At 45.9% G+C, this 20,497-nt stretch overlaps 1 protein-coding gene across 3 annotated transcripts; it reads right to left on the reverse strand.

Moving 5' to 3' along the window:
• Positions 1-949: 949 nt before the first annotated feature.
• On the reverse strand, positions 950-19,318 carry znf219 (zinc finger protein 219). 3 transcript variants are annotated; one of them, XM_071910916.2, is made up of 5 exons: positions 19,191-19,318; positions 9,709-9,793; positions 7,125-9,423; positions 6,750-6,896; positions 950-4,223 (listed from the first exon to the last, which is right to left on the reverse strand). In XM_071910916.2, the coding sequence occupies exons 3-5, from the start codon at positions 9,418-9,420 to the stop codon at positions 2,998-3,000; spliced, it is 3,669 nt and encodes a 1,222-aa protein (XP_071767017.2). In that variant the 5' UTR covers positions 9,421-9,423; positions 9,709-9,793; positions 19,191-19,318; the 3' UTR covers positions 950-2,997. The 3 variants fall into 3 exon arrangements, with proteins under 3 accessions (XP_071767017.2, XP_071767015.2, XP_071767016.2); XM_071910914.2 differs by having other exon boundaries at positions 950-4,238; XM_071910915.2 differs by having other exon boundaries at positions 950-4,238; positions 9,676-9,793.
• Positions 19,319-20,497: the final 1,179 nt, after the last annotated feature.

Consider the following 20,497-nt stretch of genomic DNA (forward strand, 5'->3'; position numbering starts at 1 on the left):
GAGAGAGAGGAGAAGAGGAGAAGGAGCAAGGGAGGTTGGAGAGAGAAGGGATGGAAAAGAAGATAAAACAGGAGGAGGAAAGAGAGAGGACAGGTGAATAATTGTGTTTTTTCAAGTTGATAAATGTTTTAGTGTCACCACGGACATGTTTTGGCACCTCATAAGATTAAATATAATATTACTCAGTCTTAGACTCGGGCTTTGGTTTACCAAGGGTTAGTAATAAGACCAAAAGCAGTCTTACCCTACATCTATAGTGATTTTCACATGTCTAAGGGTTAAGCAGTCCCTTGTTTCAAGCCTCTAGCTATGCTAGAATGTAATAAGGCCTAGTGACCTTGTTTAAGGCCAAATGGCCTGAATAGTAGGAGAAAATCTGCTTTCCCCAGGAGAAGGTCAGGAGGTAAGACACGAGAGAAAGATTAGGAAAATAGGTTGAGGTGAAGAAGGAAAAGACCGGAGATGGTGAATGGAGAGGAAGCGGAAGGACAGAGAGAGAGAGAGAGAGAGAGAGAGAGAAAGAAAGAAAAAGAGTATGTAGATATAGGCTAAGTGCTTTTGGTGAGTTTTACAAAATACACCAGGAAGTGCTTGAAACAGAAGGCACGGTGGCATTGACAGTAGTTGTTAAGGAGACACCACTAAGGGACTTTCACTACTAAAACTCATAAGGTGCTCTAAAGAGGAACTGAAACACATTAATGCACATTAAGGAAATGCGTAAGGCGGCGGTCGCAACCATTGGCTTCCCCATCAAACAATAGGCTGGGAGGACAGACGGCAGTTGATAACCAATCCAGTCATGTTATGGGATATTACTGTCACAGATTAGATCTTTTCTGCAAACATGCCTTCAAATCATGAGAGTGCATGATATGCTATTTTAAATTTGATAACTTATGGTGGAAATTTGTGTTGACAATGTTTAGACAAAAATGATATATTGTGATTAACGTTTGCGTCTCCAACGTTCTTAAATCACCATTTCAATGGCTGGATATTTGATACACTGATCAATTGATTGACTAATTGCTGAATTGATTCGCTCATTGATTGGGGCAAATGGATTGAAACCACAGCTTTACACTCAGAACAACAACAGAAAGTGACAATTTCAATTGAAAAAGTTTGGTCTATTGATAAAGTCAAAATAAAAACAACTACTTTGGGAACTCAAACCTTGCACAGTGCTCTGTATAGACATTCCAACTAGTCTTAGCTCACAAACATTATAATCAATATTACCTATATTCATAACCTTTTTCCGTAAGCATCTTGAAATTAAAATAAACATAAAAAGTCTTTTTCTGCTTTTTTTTTCTTTCTTTCTTGTCTTTACAAAAGCTACACATATTCTACTGGGATGTCTATGCATTTGTTAGTGTTTTAATAATTACTCCTACCATTGTCTTTTCTTTTCTTGTAAAAAAAAAAAAAGAAGAGAGGGAATCTACTCAATCTAAAAGACACCATACTCCGAGAGTACAGTTTGTTTCTCAGATTTAGTCCCGTTCGGCAGGGATACTCCTTTCTTTTCCATTTTCTTCCTTGTGTCTTCTCTCTTATTTATTAAGGAGAAAAATGAAAGTGTCTCTCTTTTTTTTGACACAGTCGCTAAGTCTCAGTCTCTTAAACAGATGTGTCAGTTGATTGTGTTCGGGGGTTCGAGCGACATCCCCGCAGCCCCAAACAGACTCCGCCTCTGCGTTTCATCCTTTTTCCACGCGTCTGTGATGACCTTGAGTTGCCACGGCAACCCAACTGGCACGCGCTGCCGCTGTAAACACTGAATTCTGAACTTTGACCTCCCTTTATCGCTCGACCTTCGACCCCTTTGATCACATTATGCGTATATCTCGTACTGTTTTGCTGCTAGTTTTCTTTTCAAGCTGAGCCACAGACGGCTGCCGTCTGTGTTGAGGACGTCACGCTAGCAATGTAGCATTGCTTTTACAACTTAACTATTCACAACACCCTAGAACCATTTTCAACAAATATACTTATATCTTTTTAAACTGTATATTCAGATAAAATGAATGACCTATCGGAGCCTCGATGCGCGAGCATACGAGAGACTCCCTTGACAACATACATGAACAGGCACTAACTGAAAAAACAAAACATTACAAACTTTTCTTTCTCTTTTTCCTCAGGACAATCTTCTAGGTACACTTTTCAGACATACAAGGCAGTGATTTACAGTATAGGGAATCATTATCAGGAGCACACTGTCTGTAACGGTTACCTCTCTCATGCTTTTAGAGAACACTGAATAGCTTAGCTGAGGTTCACAGCTTGAAACTTTTCTGGACGATACTCTCCTCCGTGTTTTTGTATCAGAACTTGACCAGAACTTGACGTTTGGGGTGTCAAAGCATCTTAAAGTTTGGTCAGTTTTCAGTGGGGTTGTCTGTCCAATGTTCAGTCAGGAGGGCATCTCTTCACAGCTGGCTTTGACTTGGTCAATATAGTAGTCTGGGATATACATTATTAGTGTGTGATAAATGCTTGTCTCTGGAATGATGGTGTGTCTGCCCTAGATCTTGTACATGTTTCTTTCGTTTATCAAATAAATCGTCATCTTAAACTTAAAATTAGCTTGTCTTGGTGTGAATATTGATTGGAAAACATGGAATAGAAAGAAGGCCTAAAAAATCCTGAAAAGATGCATCCATAGTGTTTTGTAGAGGAAGTTAGTGGGTGGGAGGACCAGACTGTCAGAACTGAAGTAGACAGTTGTTATTGGAGCGGGGAAAAAACAGTTGCTCAGTCCTTTTCAATACCCTCAATCCCTAGCTTTATGCCCTAAAACACCAGGAGTCAAATATCTTCACAGATGACCAGAAAAAATGAGAGCATCAGGGGGCAACTATTCATTTGACCTTCAACCCCTTTTCTCTCTGCAAAGCTTCCTCAGCACCTTCTTCACTTCCTTAAGTGTAGTTGAAAACCTTGAACCCCTCTCTCCTCTTTACATGGTGTCATCCTGTAACATTCTTAATCTGCTAAGACTCCATCCTCCTCTCTCACCATGTGGTCGGAGCTCAGGGCTGGTGAAAGAGCGAGGGACATCCTCAGATCCTGTTCCTGCCTTGGAGAATCCTCTAGACTGCTGCTGTCCCCTGCTGCCTCCAAATCCTCATCCATTTCCTCCTCTTGCTCTTCCTCGTCCTCCTCCATCTTACCCTTGAGCACCAGACCGTCTCTCATATTCGTGGATGCTGAGGCCAAATTGGCGGATTGGTGGTCGAGGCTGCTCTCCAGTAGCTCTGCTGCATCTTCAGAGAGCCCGTTGTGGGTCTGGTTTTGGGTTGAGGCCCATTCCCCCAGGGGCGCCTGGGACTCAGCCTCACTCACGTACCTCCATACCGCCAGGGAGTCGGGGTCTGAGCGATTGATCCGGGGCTGGGTGGGCTTCGGAGGCCCGTCGTCATCCAAAGTGGCCACAGAGCCTCTTTTGCGCCTGGACTTACTGGTGTGGTTGACCTGGAGGTGCATGGCCATCAGCTCTGCCGAGGAGGTGCGGAAAGGGCAGAACAAACACTGGCTCAGGGTGATCCCAGACGCTCCGTCCCCTCCACCACCACAAGCACCTCCTCCTTCCCCCACACTTGACATTTCATCCTCCTCCATCCCGCCAAGGCCAGGTGAGGGACGACGGGACAGATCCAGGGGTTCAAACCCAACTTCATGGCCCGAAGATGCAGACCCTTCCTTGCTGCTGCCGTTTGACGGCTGCACCATTCGGCTGGTGGTGAGGGGCTTGCGACGGGACACTTTGGGGGCCTTCGGAGGAGGAGACTCCCTGATCCACCCTCCCTCCATCCCTCCTTGGTAGAGTGCCCCCATCACCCCAGACAGATACCTGTATTGGGTCTCCAAGTCGACATCCCTCAGAGCCGCCAAGGCCTTCTGATGCTCCCGCTGGTCTGGAAGTCCCAGGAGCCAAGGCTGCTGGCCGGACCTGGAGGAGGGGTTCTCCGTCGGGCCTCGGGAGACCGGGCAGTGGTTGAGCACCTGGGATCGGCGTTGCTTGGCCAGCCCAGAGGTTCCAGAGGTCAGACTGTTGATAGTGGAGGTGAGACTGGAGGAGGAGGTGTTGGAGGAGGAGGAGACAGACAGGGCGTTGCGTTGCTCCCTGTGGTGCCGCTGGAGGTGGTACTTCAGCGAGCCCGACTGGGTACCCGCATAGTCACAGTGGGGGCATTTGTAGGGTCTCTCACCTGGGGAGAATGATGCTAAATTGGTGGATTGGTATGTAATACAGCATAACACTAGTGCAAAACAGTCTATTATTTATTGACTGGGCAAGTGGGAGAGTGGATGAACAGACAGACTGCTAAAAATTTTTGTGATGTGACATTTTTACCCAAATACAACCAAGATGAAGGTTAAAGGATAAGGCTGGTGTTTTTTAATGCATGTCTAACCGTCAAAAAATCCTATGAAAATAACAAAATCAGCAATGATTTTGTTTTGCCAACAAGTCTCGTCCATGTAGCCGGTGCCCAATGAAGCCATGTCCCAGCAGCCATAGAACTCCATTGTATTAAAAAAACGGTTAAAAACACGTAAACGAGCCATGCCGTTGCTCTGGGCAGCATATTTCATCATCGCGATGCACCGGGCCAGCCGACTTTTTCCTCAAACAACTTAATAAGCCAACCATAAACAAACATAAACATAAAGTAGTTCCGTAGCACCGAAAATAGTCCCCGGCGTAATGAAGAATTTGTTCCCATTTGAATTTGATTTGGTAATAACTACAACAGTCTGACTTTTCGTGGTAACAGTTAGCGATTTTTAAAATTGAAACTATGTCCTTGTGAGCTGTATTTCAAGGTTTTTAGCTTACAATTGGAGCCAATGACTTCCGGATTGACGGCTAAAAACGGTACGTGGGAAGTCAGAAAGTAACGGGAGTAGAGCAAACGCATTGTTGATTTTGTTATTTTCATAGGATTCATAGGATTCGTTGACGGTAAGCAATGCATTAAAAAACACCAGCCTTATCCTGTAAGCAGTTGTGGGATATTTTACTGTGGGGAGATGTAGTTGCACATTTCCAAAGGGAGATGGCAGCATTTCATCACTGATAAATAAAATAACACTGATGGGTAAGGAAGACTGGCATCATGTTGGAGTCACATCAACAGCAGCAAATGTAAATTGCATTGTGAAAAGCATAACTGATCTTATCCGCCAGAACCAAAAAAATGAACATGCAGCAACATGAATGAAGCCTTATTCATGCTTGCAGATGCTTTAAATAAAAGAGATATAAATCACAATTTGACTTTGTTGCTGAAACAAAAAAATAATAGTGGAGTTAAGAGTCTCGAGGGGCAGTGATATTCTCAAGAGGACAGTAATATCAAGGGAGTACCGTTATAATTTGATGCCTTCACTTAAATTACTGACTGCTTTTTGTGGCACTGACCAAGTGGTAATCACTTGATAGCAAAGGGAAGCATTAGTGTGTGAGAAAAAGTGCTGTATGTTACGGTGAATAATATCACGGCTATGATGTGGTAGGTGGTATGAGCTATAGATAAGTGCTCGTGATGGTAATACTGAATAGATTTCAGTGAATGCCTCTTGGCCATTGCCTTGCTGGAACTGGTACTTAGATATGCTCTAGTTATCTTCTAACCATAGTGTGATTGCTGGAGATTGGTGATGGCCTCTCAAAAATGGAAAAAGGGTTATTAATAATCGTCTTAATTCTCTATCAAAATGCTTTAATTAATGCTAATTAATAAAAAATGATGATGACTCATTCTGACAAAGTCTTACCAATATGGATCATTAATTAAGAGTGTGCGGGAGTGCTGCGAGAGTTTTTAATTTTCATCAAAGTCCTGCTCACCTCGCACTAAAAATAAAAGACTTAAAAAGTCTTTTGGAAAAAGCCTGTTGGAGTCTGTTGGAAAAAGTATGTGCCCCTGCTCTGCAGTCAGTATAACAGTGTAGAAATTATTTTAAGTGAATTTAAGGAGATAAATCATATTGTAGGTTGGCTTGCTTCAAAGACAGGGTCAGAAAATGCGGGTCTAAGGAAGATTAAAGACGAAAATGGGTTCTGAAATTATTCTGGAGAAATCTGTGAACATGTACTATGCGCCATGAAGATTACATACACATCTTTATGCTTTACGTCTAAGAGTGGTGCTGGGAACAATCCAACCAACTGAGTTCATATTGCGCAAAAGATAAAGAATAAGTTGCTGCAGAGATGATTTTGTGGGTCTTTCATGTAAAACCTGTGCTATGTGGTCAAAGCCTTTTCAATGAGATATGTTGGGTGAGTAATTTGGGTGTATTTGGCCTACCTAATAGCAAAGTCAGTCTCTACAGAAAAATTAATTCCCCAGAAAAAAAGTTTTAAAACCTTCTTTGTGTGTTAAAGAAGTGGAGTTCTGACTGACATTTCACCAATTTGAATCCCTAGAGTGGCTTGGAAAATCTGAGTGGGAAAGCGATCGAGTGAGGCTCTTCCTTTCCTCGACAACCTCTTGTTGAAGTGCCCTTGAGCAATGCTCTTAACCCCCCAATTTCTCTAGTGGAGCTGCTCAGTTGCTTGCAGTAGAGGATAATGGTTGGCACTGGGCAGCTCTCTGGTGTAAATGTGTGTAAATGTGTGCAGCTCACGGTGCTGTAAAAGAGCATGCATGCTCAACAAAACCCTTCCCGGGATATATAAAGGTTAATAAAGTAGATGTTGTTTGTTTGACTCAGCAGTTTCTCACCTGTGTGAACTCTCAGGTGCACTTTCAGATGGTGTGAGGAGCGGAAGGCTTTACCACAGTAGGGGCAGTCTTTCACCCCCGAACCACGCACACGCTCCCTGTTGGAAACTGAAGGTATGGAGGAGACTGCCGTCAAGCCATTCTCTCCTGCAAGGAGAGAAAAGGTGGAAAGAATGAGAGGAGGGACAGTGTATGTGTGTGTGTGTGTATTTGGGTGTGAGGGGTTTTGACAGAGCTTTGATTTACATCAGACAAGCAATATAAGAATAACATAGTGTCATTATAAACTGTAATGATATAGTGCCATTACATATTGAGCAAACAATCTCAACAAAATCCAAAAGATGAAATGGAAAAAAGTAGATGTGATTCTACCTTGGAAGCTTGAGATGACAGATTGAAATGCAGCTGCTCCTGCTTGTTGTGTTCCTCCACTGTGCAGTTTAGACTCCTGTCTCACTTCACCACTACCTCCTCTCCCTCCCCCTCCTCCTCTACGACTGCCACTGCCCTCCTCCTCGCTGCCACCTCCTTTCTGGGGCCTCTGAGTATGAACACGGGCATGAACCACCACCTGCTGCAGGCTTCGGAAAAGCTTTCCACAGTCGGGGCATTCCCACGGCCCTCCTCCACCTCCGGCACCTCCAGAGACAGCAGCCTCATCTCTTGGATCCAGGCCTCCAAGGTAGGCCCTGACTTGGTCAGCCTCCGTGATCACAGAGCTCCGACCTGGGCCTCGCTGGCCCTGCTGCTGGCCTCGCTGCTGGGGCCTCTGCTGCTGCTGCTGAGCTGCCACCAGGCTGCGAGCCACCAGCTGCCACATGGCTGCCTGGTCACCTCCGTCAGATACCGATGCTGTAATTTCCCCTCCTCTAGTTCCTCCTCCTCCTCTTCCTGGGTCTCCCGAGCCTCCAATGCCACCACCGTTTCCCATCTCTGCCACCTGAGCCACTGCCTGGAGCCTCTCCATGCAGCTGGCCCCACCTCCATCACTAGGCAACCCCAGGTAGCCAAGGATGGCTGACTTGGTGGAGCCCATCCCCCCTCTGCCTCCAGCGTCCCTCTCTGATCTTCCTCGTCCCCCTCTTCCACCTCCTCCTCCTCGTTGGGCCAGGAGGAGGCTGGAATAAAGGGCATTGAGAGATTGATTGCTAGTAGAGCCTTTGGCCTGCTGCTCGGCACCTGCTGGTCCCCCGAGGGTCCCTAGCCCAGCCTTCAGCCCGAGCTTGTTGAGGTGAACTTTCATGTGGTTCTTGAGGAACCAGGGTTCCTTGAAGCCACGGCCGCATACCTGGCACTTGTGGTCCAGGGAGTCCTTGTGCTTGCGCATGTGACCCTTCAAGAACCAAGACTGGGTGAAGCGCTGACCGCAAGTCTCACAGCGGAAGGCTGGCAGTGCGGGGGACGCAGCCACTGTGGTGGCTGACGCCGTCTGAGGCGTGTTGGGGGTCGGGGTCGGGGTGGGGGTCGGGGTGGGTACGGGAGTGTCAGGGGTTGCAATGATGGGCCTGGAGCTGTAGGCGGGTGGCAGGGCAGGTACCTCAGGGGAAGGGTGGCACTCCTGCAGGTGAGATGCCAGGCTCTCCTCTTGGCTGGCAGAGAAGGGGCACAGCGTGCATTTGTAAGGGTTGTGGAGAATGCGGACGTGGCGTGCCAGCTCCGAGGCCGTGCGGAATTTACCTTTGCAGGCATGGCAGCGAAACGTAGGTGCTGTAGGAGTAGAGGTTGCCTCCCCTATGGTCGGAGCACCAGAGGAATAAGGAGAGGTCACGGACACAGGATCCTCAGTCAGCGGAGGGGTCAAGGGTGTACTTTCATCCAGTAGGAAGTTTGGGTTCTGGTCTGTCTGTAGGCCCTCATCTAGACCTTGGACATCATCATCTACTTCCTCCTCTTCTCTGAGATGCTGGATGAGAGTCCCCGGCAGTGAACGCTGGTTCTGGTGGCTTCGGTGGTTCTGGATTATGTCCTTGTGGTTCTGTTGGACCTTGAGGTGCTGCTGTAGGGGTGCTGAGGGGAGCCCGGTCCGGTACAGGGCTGAAGCTCGGCGGTCCCGGTCCAGACTGTGAGCCCGCGCGTGGAGAGACAAAATACTTTGGAACCGGAATCTCTTCCCGCACACGTGACAGGGAAACCTGAGCGCAGGCCCTGAGGAGGCCCCTCCCGCTCCAGGTATTGCCCCGGTAACGGTATCCTTCTGGAACAGCTGGAGGTCCAGCTCATCATTGCAGCTTCCGCTCTGCCCGGAGGAGAGGGCCAGCTCCAGGGCTCCAAACCCGAGGAGCGGAGCCGACGGCGTGGCCGGGGGAGAGCTCTCCATCCCGGGGCTGCATCCAGCTTCCTGCCCCCCTCCTCCTGGGAACAGAGCCACGGCCGGAGTGGGGGACGGAGGGACGCCATCCAGCCCTTCCTCGTCATCTTCTTCATGAACATTGTGGTTGTTGTTGTCTTGGTGGAGGGGGAAGGGAGAGAGGGGGAAGTAAGGCGTGGTGTCCGGGCTGCGAGGGGAAGGTTCGGGGCTGTGAAGGGGCAGGACCAGGGGGCTGTCAGGTAGAGAGAGCTGGGTGTGAGGAGACGAGGCTTGGGGGCTGTGGTCCAGGGACGGCAGTGTCGGGGGAGACTGGGGCTGCTCACAAGAGAGAGCCAACACACACTCTGGCGGAGAATCCATTCTCTATTGGGTGTGAGACAGAGCAAGAGACAGACAGTCAGTCAGACAGACAGATGGAGAGTGAGAGAGAGAGACTATGACTTTAGAGAGAGGTATGACTTTTTAAAAGCAAGAGGAAAGGTTAGATTTGCATGTTGTGCATAATAGGCTCAAGTGTAACATGACTTTGATCAGATTTGGAAAAGACACGTGGTTACTAACAGGTTACTATGTATGTGTGCGCATGCATGCATTCATATGTGTAAGAGCACCCACACGTGTGTTATGTGTGTAACAGTGGAGAATTACCAGCTGTGTGTGTGATGCTATGCCATTCTTCAGTATCTTGGCTGAGGGGGGACACACTTCTGTGGCAGCCTCCTCCTTTAGTCCTCTGGGGGCAATAAACAAAACCAACAACAACAAAAATAAATAAATTTTTGTTCTACCATAATGCAAATGAGGAACTTGAGTGAGTTATCCACAATCAGAAAAGCTGACATCTTTTTTAAGAAACTGTTGCTGGCTTAAAACTAAAACACATTAAAGAATATTATTGAAGTTATTAACTAACTAAAGACCTTTACATAAATTAGTAATATCATTGTGGATGCAGCCATCAATGCTTTTGAAATATTGAGCAATGAACTGCAGGTAGGAGTTTTCTTTCAAAACCGATAAAAAGCATTTTGGAATGAAACTCTTTGAATGTATTCCATCATAAATGTTAATTGCGGCAATCAAATGCAAACTCAGAAACATTTCTCAATGTGTTATATATAATGCATGAAGGTACATCTTTAGTACAAATTGAGAGTCTTTGTTTGATCTTGATTTGCTGTTCAGTCTGTGTAGGTGTATGTGCTTGAATGTGTAACAGGTGTGCACCTGTTCCTGCTCCTGCATATGTTCATACCGCACTCCAGTGTGCTGTCAGCGCATATGGACGATTAAACTGAGGGTGAATGCGCGTCTGTGTGTATCTGTGTGTGTGTATGTGTGTGCGTGTAAGAGTTAAGGGCACCACAGGACATGGACTGTCCCAAACAGGATGGGCGCGAGATGTTTTGACTTCCCCACACACCCTTCCTGTACACTCATACAGTAGCAGCTTTTAGCTTAAATCAGGACTGTATACACGCACACACACACACACACATACATATTCATGCACGTATGCACAAAGGAATATTTGTTACATCTATTGCCTGGGCGTGGTGGCTTTGACCCTTGCGCTCCTTACTCTAGGTTTCTTGTATAGGTAATGTAGAAATGTAAGCTTATTCTACTGTTGCACTCGCTGTTCTGCAAATCACTTTGGATACCACAGTCAGCTAAAATATAAGTGTAATGTACAGTAAATGTGCTTATGCATACACATCTATCAAACGCATGCACACACACGCATCTGGGCAAGCACGCACACATACCGAAATATTTTGAATGCACAGCAGTTTGAATATATCAGTTAGAGCGGGTTTATTCAGATAGGCTGTTTTTGTCTGTCATTTGGTGGAGTTGAGAAGCAGCAGTGGCGCCCACAACAAAACAAAAGGTCATCAATCATTGTGGCAAAACAATGGAACATCTGTGTTCGCAGGTGTGTCGCCCATATTTGTGTTCACGCGGCAGTATGTTCACATATGTGTTTATATGAACTGTGGGTTTGTGTATGGGTGTGTGTGCGCGCGCGTGTGTGTGTGTGTCAGCGAGCCTGGATGACAAAGAGATTCTCATGTAGCCAGTTGACATTTTAGCTCAGCTATGACTCACAGGGATATCACACCATATCAATCACGTACAAACACACACTCACACACAGAGTCCTTTCTTAATCCACCATTATTGTTCTTTCTCTCCCCGTCTTCCTTTCCCTTCTTTCTTTCTTTCTTTCTTTCTTTCTCTCCCTGATTCATACTCCTCCCATCCCCCTCTCATTCTCTCGCTCCCTCGCTCCCTCCCTCCCTCCCTCTATTATTCACTAATTTTCTTTCATTCTCTCTCTCTCTCTCTCTCCCTCTTTCTTTCTCTCCTGCAGTGTTGCCAGTTGGCAGAGTGCCAGGGAATGCTGATATCAGCTGGTAGATTGGGCCTTGCCAACATGGCGAAGAGCAAAAATGAGAGAGAAAGAAGGCAGACAGAGAGAGAGAAACGTACAGTGCAGTTACAAACTAGGCAGCTTAAATAAAAAAAATAAAAAAAACATTGTCAAAAACCATATGAATGAAAATGATTTCATGTGATTGCCAACATGGTGTGGAGGGGAGGGAAGGGGAAAGAAAAATAGAAAGGGTAAAGAGACAGGCATGCTGGAACAGAGAATAGGAGAGAAATCAGAGAGATGGAGTGGCAGGCTGGGGCATAACGTGTGAAGATGTGAGGAGGGAACAACTGAATTACAATCATTTGCGATTTTCTAATAACAAAAGCAACACACGCAAATATACACAGAGACAGAGAGAAAGAGAGAAAGAGAGAGAGAGAGAGACTGACTATCTAAATGTATCTGCAGCGGTGTTAGGTCTGATGGCATTATCATATGAATATCACCATCACGATGCATTGTTCCACCGTGACAGTGGCCGTCGCCAACCACCGGCCCTGTCATGCCAATAAAGCAAATTTGGATAGATGGAGGGAGAGAGATAAGGTGTGAAAAGGATGGAGGGGAGGGGAGGGGGTTGGGGGGAGACGGGAGGACAGGAATCAGATTGGAACCGGATAGAACAAAAACGCATAAAATCCAGGTGTAAATGAGCCCAAGGACACACTGAAGATCCAATCACCTAAACCGCCTCGCCATTATCAACCACGCTTAAATGCAATCTGTCTCCAATCCACATATAGAAATGACGTCAACGGAAGTAAACTCGCGTGCCACAAAGTGAACGCAAATAGACTGTCAGGATACTTCGCAGATGGGGAACACAGGCGAGACGAGGCGTTCGCTGTCAGTTTTAAAAGACGTTTATATTGTGGAGAGTGGAGAGCGATGTGCGTGGCAATTTTTTTGCGAGGGAAAGAGAAATCTGATTTCAAAGTGTCTGCTGGAAACACATTTCAGCGTCAGGTGTGAATGTAATCCGGCTAAATCATGCAGTCAATCCGGATGTGAGACGCATATTGATGCCAGGTGTAAAAAGGGGCCTTAGTGCGGAGACAAAAACACGCATATTTAATTGGTTTCCCCTCATGCAACAATGATACACCACACTTTCAGTGACTCTTGGCTCTGGTATTGGCAAAACACAGACAAAGACGTTCCCCGTGTCTTCCTCTGCCTCTGAAATTTGCAATAATGTGCGTGAACTTATGTAACAACACTGTAATTCACACGGTAATTACAATTTAAAAGCACGCCGTCGTCGTGTCAAGCACTGCCATGATGTTGCCTTTACAGTAATTGCAGTGTACGGTAACTTTGGGCACCGAGTTAACCGATTCGAACAACTGCTCAATTAACGTCACTTAAAATGAGTTTTTATGACGAAAAGGCGAAAGTGCCCGACGTCGCCTTCTTCTTCTTCTTCTTCTTTCCCGCAGCGAAGAGCAACCTCTGTATGCCAAACCTGTATTTAAAAAAACAACACTGGATAAACACCGATGGCTTACTTTTGCACTTGTGTCACAAGGTGTGTGTAGGGAGCACTGAGTCATACATCACATCACATGTTGATAAATGGTTGTCATGGGAATATGGACCCAATATGTTCAGACAAGTTTATTTTTTTGGCGCTTTTTGATCTCGGTGTATAAATGTCTATTGACTACACAACTAAGTACAGTATATTGTGAGGGCAGGGTTCAAACAGGTTTGCACATGCCATGGTAGACATGATGATTGTGAGTGTGAGGGCGTGAACAGCTCTCATTTAATGTTTTAACAGTGTGTGTGGGCTGACGGTGTGTGCTAAGCTTTAAATTTAATCATATACCATGAGGGTAAATGTTGTGCTATAGGCTACATGAGAGCGTTGGTGTCTGAATTCACTGCCTATGGGAACATTGAAGAGGGTGTGCATTAAGTGCCTCAGTGTTGTTTGTGTGTGTGTGTGTGTGTATACGGGTATGTGTGTGTACACGCAGCCCACACCTAAAAATAGGCATTTGTAAGGTCTTGTGCCTGGGCCGTTGGGGATAAAGTAATGTGTGTATCTAGAGGCTATATGTGTGTGTGTGTGTGTGTGTGTGTGTGTAAGTGCGTACTTGTGTGAATCCTTACAAATTTGTTTTTTTTGCACTGTGTTGCGTCGAATTCTCATGTGATCAAGTGTGTGTGAGGAGAGGTGTCTTTTGGGGATGAGCGAGTGTGTAAAAGAGTAAAAGAGTGACCACTCTCAAAATGTGTATGGGAGAGAAGATGAGGGATAGAGAAAGAGGAAAAGAGAGAGAGAGAGAGAGGGAGAGAGAGGGAGGGGGGGGTCAGCTCTCTGTGTGGTACAGTATAATTCGAGGCCTGTGGTTTTTATCGCGTGGTCACGCGGCAAACTTCCCCACAGACGGTATTCATTTCCTTTACTTCACCTTTCCCTGAACCCCCTCCTTCAGTCCCTCCCTCGTTCCAACTTTATCTGGCTCGCACTCTTCCCCTCCCCTCTTCTTTAGCTGTGCTGTGATAGGGCGAAAGTCTCCCACTGTGTCTCCGCAACTGACTGTGGGGATGTGTCCGCTGGATTCCTCGTATCTCAGTCGTATAGAAAATGCAAACTGTTGGGTGATCTTAGCACTTTGGTTATGTGCGGCTCATTGGTCAGCATATGGCACTGCTAATGCCAGACTGGTGGGCTCAGTTCCCATAGGGGCCCATCCATGCTAAAACAAATAAATAAACAAAATGCAAGCGCTCATGATGCTGTAAGGCCCTGAGGATAAAAGTGTCCACCAAATGGCACATGATTGACATGTGACTGAGCTTTTTAATAGATATTTAATGAGCTAGGTGAAGAAAAAGTTAAGGGGAAATGATACATTCAGGCAATTATAGCCCATCTTTACCTTGATCCAGGGTGGGCACTTAACACCCGCCACCAGCAAATAGTGAAATAGTGATATAGTGAAAGTGGCATGTGAACTTTTGAGATATACGAGCCACTGTGGCTGGTCGATTCCTTTCCCTGTTGATCTGTTTTATCTGCCACTCTGCCGCTCTACTCCTGTGTACTTAACACCTATCCCTCCCTCTTTCTTACACCGCCTCCTCTCCATGTCCAACCCTACCACTTCACTTCCCCGGCTCCTCTGTCTCGCGCACCTCTCCCTCCTTCCCTTTCGAGCTGTCTCTTTCTGAATGGAATCTTCCTCCAGCGGAGAAGGCGAGCCGACGCGTCCCGGCAGTTGTGGAGTACACACCGAAATGGGAGTGATGCGACGGCGCCAGATCTGAGCGAGCGAGTCCGAACGCTGGAAACATCACAGCATCTCGGGCAGAGGCGCGCCGCGGAAACGAGGCTCTCGCACCGAGTCGCACGGGCCGCACTGTGTCTAAACCAATGAGTGGAAGTGTGGAGAAATTTGACTGACTCGTCTGATACGGGATCACGAAATGAAGAAGAGCAAGCGCTGGTTCGGAGCACGCAAAGGACAAAATCACGAGCGAATCACCGGACATATTCCTCCTGAACGGTTTATAAAGATTTGCGCATCCATCTGTCTGCATTGAAACAGGAATCACCTGGAGGGGTTGAGAGGAAAAAAAGCAAAGGAGGCAGCAATCATGCATCCCACAGGTGCAACACAGATTTGCCTATGATCAATTATATTTGCTGATCAAAAACCCTGATGTATTCAGCCTGACACCTGTCAGTCAATCAACTAATGAATATCCTGTGACATTAAAAATTAAAGGTCAGACCCAACATTTTCTCTTGTATACTGGCAGCAGGGTGGCTTAGTGAGGAGGGAGACTGACATCCGATCGAAAGCCGACGTGCCGGCAAGCATCCGCCCTGCTGAAGTGTCTTTGAGCAAAACTCCGACTACCCATAAGCACCTGGGGGCGACGACATGCACCTGACACTGCGCTCTGACCTCGCTGTGGAATATATGTGTATCATATGCACATACAGACACCTGAGAACCCGGAAGAACCTCACTATAGAATAAACAGCGACTGATAATAATAGTTTACTCTTTATTTACCCTGGGAAAACCTGCAGAGGATGTATGCTCTTTTTCAGCAACACCCCGCTTCGCTTTCATTCACTTCACGCGCATTTACTGATGTGGGAGCAGCCGCAGTCGCTCTGTGAGAAACTCCGTCGGCGTAATTAGGGGTCACGCCCCTTGCTCAAGGGCACCTTGACAGAAGTTCCAGTACACTTCACTTCTCCCTCCCCGGTCACTCTGGGGATTTGAACCAGCCGCCTTCCCGTCTTAAACTATCCTCTCTAGCGTTTGGGCCTCCGCTGCTCGCCGTCTCTTCACGAATCGCGCCGGCGGTACACAAGATGGTAGAAAAGCACAGACCGATCCGACGCTATCTTTTGCTTGACCTACTGCTTTAAATCACAGTGGGCCTTCCTAGTGGAGCGGTGACCTCCTTAGATTGCTATGCTATCCAAAATTATGATCGAGCGCATACCGGTGGCGGCCTAGACTTTAATCTGGGGCAGCTCCTGTCACGCACGCACGGGAGAGGGAAAGCAACTGTCTACAACCTGTCCACCTCCATTGTAAAAAAAAAAAAAAAAAAAAAAAAAAAAGGTCAATCGGTTTGAAACAGTGGTTTAAAAACTCAATACAAGTGGCACAAGTGGCGTACTATTTAAGTAAGACCCTAATGCTCTAAATACACACTAATCCCGAGCAGCCAGCAGAACTCTCTACAGTCTCAAAATGTCACAATGCAGTAGATTCTCCCTAACTGAGGGCAAGCAGGTGCCTCTCCCGCAGCGCACTAATGACCCAATTATATCAATCAGAAGCCTTGATTGGTGCTACACTCCTCTCCTTTTTACTCTCTCTCTGTACTTTCTCTCTCACTCACTCACACACACACCATCTCTCCCTAAGAGCCACCTGGATGGGGTGTATGCACCCCTCAAGTGCAGTACAGTACGTACAAAGATGTGGAAGAGGAGGTGGTGATGGTGGCGGAGGAGGAGGAGGAGGAGGAGGAGGAGGAGGAGGAGGAGGACACTACTGGAACACAACAAACAGTGTACAATGCAAGAGGCCTAAACGAAGCAAAAACCATTAAGACCCCCCCCACCCGCACCCCTTTTTAACAACGGGCCCAGCGTTTTGCATTCATTAGCGGGTTCCTGATGCGTATTCACAAGGACTTAACATGAAATCATCAGGTATTAAAAAACTAGACTACCTGTAAGGGCGGAGGGGAGCACTTTTTGCAATGGAGAGGTGATTCTTTTCATGTCTGATTTGTTTGCTTGTAAGAAAAAAATATTGCGCGCAGATGCTAAGCCTGTGACGGAAAGATCAAATTTATGAGTTTTTGGCAAAGGCTGGACAGGAAGCACAAGGTTACAGTACAGTTACAGTTAAGAGCAGTGATGTAGAGGTCAAAAAAGGTGGGTGAACTATGACCTGCAGGCGTCATCATCATGAGGGAAACAACCACTAATATGAACAAAAAAGAATCATGTTTTCAGAAAATTGAATTTACGCTTTTTTCCTTAATAGACCCTGTCCTCCTATAGCTTCCATCAGTTTGATATGATACTGCTTGGCATGATGTGTGCTGTGAATTTACATCATAAAGATTTATAACAGCTTAAAAATGTGGATAAACTCTGATCCACAAATAAAAAGATGGCTTAACTGAGTTTAGGTGGGTTTACCCTCCACAACATCCCTGATTATAGGACAAGCCAGAATGTCAACCTATTTCCACTATGCATATGCTCTCAAAAGTGTAACATTTCGGGTGGATGCAAAAATAGGGCATTTCAGAATCCCTAAACATATTCCATTGGATATAGAAAAGGCGACGGGAGTGTCTTTGGTCAACCCAGATGACACGTCTGCGCCTTATCTCAAGAGGAATTTCCTCCTCGCCCGTATGATGTGCGTCAATAACGTGCAACCATTTTCAGTCGCTCTTTCCCCTCTTCTCTCTCGCGGCCATCTCAATTAGAGGCACATTAATGAAATAAATAACCATCAACAAACAATGCACTAATAAACACCCCCTCTAAAATGAGATTAACCCTGCCCGCAGATGGTGTCTGTGCACAATTTAGCTTCCGAAATGCGATTAAAAATCATAAACACTGGGATATAGTTTGGAGAAGTCGGGGGTGGCGTGTGTGTGTCATGTCAGCCTATCTATCGCTCGCTCCCCTGCTCCATTTTGTTCCTAAATTTTCTATACAAAAGATTAAGGGAGGGGAAAAGACGAGTGAGCGAGCAGGGAGGACGGGAGAAAAAAAGTGCCATCATGGATTTCATCTTGAATCCTCTGCCAATCTCCCAGCCCGACATCACCCCCAAAAGCGACATCGTATCCAAAAAACGTACAGTTTTAAACCTAGGATGAAAACCGGTAACTTGTACGCTACGATGTATATACAACACAATTTGGCAACACGCGTTTTGCAGACACGGCTACAGCGTTGCATGCCACACTTGCTACTTTCTGAGCTTGTAGACAGTGGAGGTGATGTTAGGACAACTAAACCGGTTGTAATAGTAGTCTAGTAAACATTGTAGTAAAAGGTCGGAGGACTGACGCTTATAAAACAGTATTACACCCTCGGATCAGTTTGTGGATGCGTTTTTGCGCACATCGCAGATGAAAGTGGTGGTGCTTATCTCGAAAACAATGCAGTACACAATGCCTAATGCGTCTCCAACAAAAGAATTAGTCAAGCTAATCGCATCTACCTAGAAATTATGCTTTGTAAATCAACTTGCTAACATGCAAAAATCTACTTTACGGCTGGCCAATATGTCTGCGGCTTATCGAAATCCTCCGTTACGCACGGGGAACTTGTGTCTCTTTTTGTAAAGCTACTTTTTTTGTCAAACATCGCGTTTTTTAGAGAGGTTAAAATGAGATAGGGAAGAAGAGGTCAACATGCTACCCAATTTCTGAAACCGAGGCGTTCTTTTGCATGGATAGGAATGTGTTGTACATGGGGAAAAAACTTACTTGGATGAAGTTAAGTGATTTAAAAAAAAAAAAAAAAAAAAATACATCTTTTATCACTCCGAGTGACTTTTCGTGCACTTGCAACCATTTTAAAAGTCGCATAGAATTTCTAGTAGACTTGCCAAATCTACTTATTTTAAAGGTTATGGCAAGTATTTTCTCAGCCGATGACAAAAACTATGTCATACGCGTGCATTTCTCCATTTTCTGTCATGTCACGGCTATAGGGGGGCTTGGAGGCTACATGCATGTAGACAGTCGGCCATGCGCGCACATACACCGGCTTTTACATACATGACACACACGTAAAGTGCTCCAGAGCGCGCTGTTACATACATGCTTCACGCCAATCACTCACATGCACACACACACACATACACACACACACACACACTCGCACACGCACATATACACACATCAAAAACTGCAAATAAAAACCACCAGCCGGAGTGGCCTGGAAAATAAAACACAACAACAACTATATTGGCCATTATCCGGTATGTTGTTCGTGAAAGGCAACAACAATCGCAATAAATCCAATAATTTTGGAAATGTTTTATTGCCACTGTTCCGTGCCAGCCTGCATAAAAGTGCATATGTAAAGCTGCTGGTAGATTATATTTTCTAGATAAATTAGGATTTAGCATATATGGTGAAAGTAAAGACTCAGTGTACTTACGGGAGAGGCGGCGAGGAGATTAATGACACGACACGTCATGATTACGTTTCACTTGAATTAAATACATTACGAGTTGGGAAAAAAATGGAAATCAGGGTTGTATACAAGCATACGCCGTTTCCCCCTCCCTCCTCCCTCCGTTTGGTCACCCTCTTCTCTCTCTCTCTCTCTCTCTCTCTCTCTCACTCTCTCTCTCCTCCTCCTCCTCCATCTCCTTTTCTTTCTTTCTCCTTTTCTCTCTTTCCCTTCTTGCATTTTTTCCCATTTATTGTGCAGGAGTGAGTGAATAGGGAGAAGCAATGAGAAGTGGGAGGGAGAGTGATGTAGGTTGGAAATGTTAATTATAATCTCACCACGGGCACCATTTTACAGCGCTGACATCTCCACACAGTTGTATCCTAAATATGGCATCTGGGGTTGCTGGTAGCCTCCAGTTTAGAAGAAATTTGGGAGGAACAAAAAGGAAAAAAAAAAAAAAAGTTTTACACCCATCCAACTGTGTTAAGAGTGATGACAGGAACAACAAGCACCCTAAATGTTTTTTGGTGAGCCACCCCGGAAGCACATGGCCACACAGCTACAAAGTGAGCATTTTGGATCGGGGGTTCTCAAAGTGGGGTCCGGGGACCACCTGCGGTCCTTCGGGTTGTTCCAGGGGGTCCCCAGCAAAAATAGCAATAGTTATGGGAATAGTTTTACTTACAAGGAGAGGATGAATAAGAATGGCTGTTTTCATCATAGGTTTCAGTGTCTCTGTTGCCTTTGATTCTGTATAAGTCGTATCCAAACACCTAATAAAATAGGGGTTCGTGGTGTAATGCCTATATTTGGAGGTTCTTGATATGAACAAGTGTAGGAACCGTGCTTGAGAACACAGATATCCGCCACAGCTTGCCGTAGAGTTGTTTCTCATTATCCCCGGTCCAGAAAAAAAACTTACTTCAACAAGTTGGATCTTAAAGTTGGAGCTAAAACAAACGTTTTCGTTAGATCTGCTCCATCTGCTTTAGCATTAAAAAGTCTCAAGTATACCGAGTTCAAAGCAGAATCTTTTTTTTTCTTTTTTTTTTTTCCCTCCTCTGAATCACTCTTGTCTTCCGTTTTCCACATAGCTATTTTGCATGGGCGAGCGCACGAGGGCAAAACAACAACAACAAAAAGCAGAGATTCGCACCCACGTGGGCCCGAGCGCGCGTGGAGTGGCACAGGTGTGCTGCATTTAAGCAGAAGCCCACGCGCCTCTCCACCACCTCGCACCTTCACAGGGCCATACCTGCACGAGGCGGGTGGACAGTTACAATGGAGCA

The sequence above is a fragment of the Centroberyx gerrardi genome, chromosome 23 (genome assembly GCF_048128805.1).
Source record: "Centroberyx gerrardi isolate f3 chromosome 23, fCenGer3.hap1.cur.20231027, whole genome shotgun sequence".
NCBI classification, from domain to species: Eukaryota; Metazoa; Chordata; class Actinopteri; order Beryciformes; family Berycidae; genus Centroberyx; species Centroberyx gerrardi.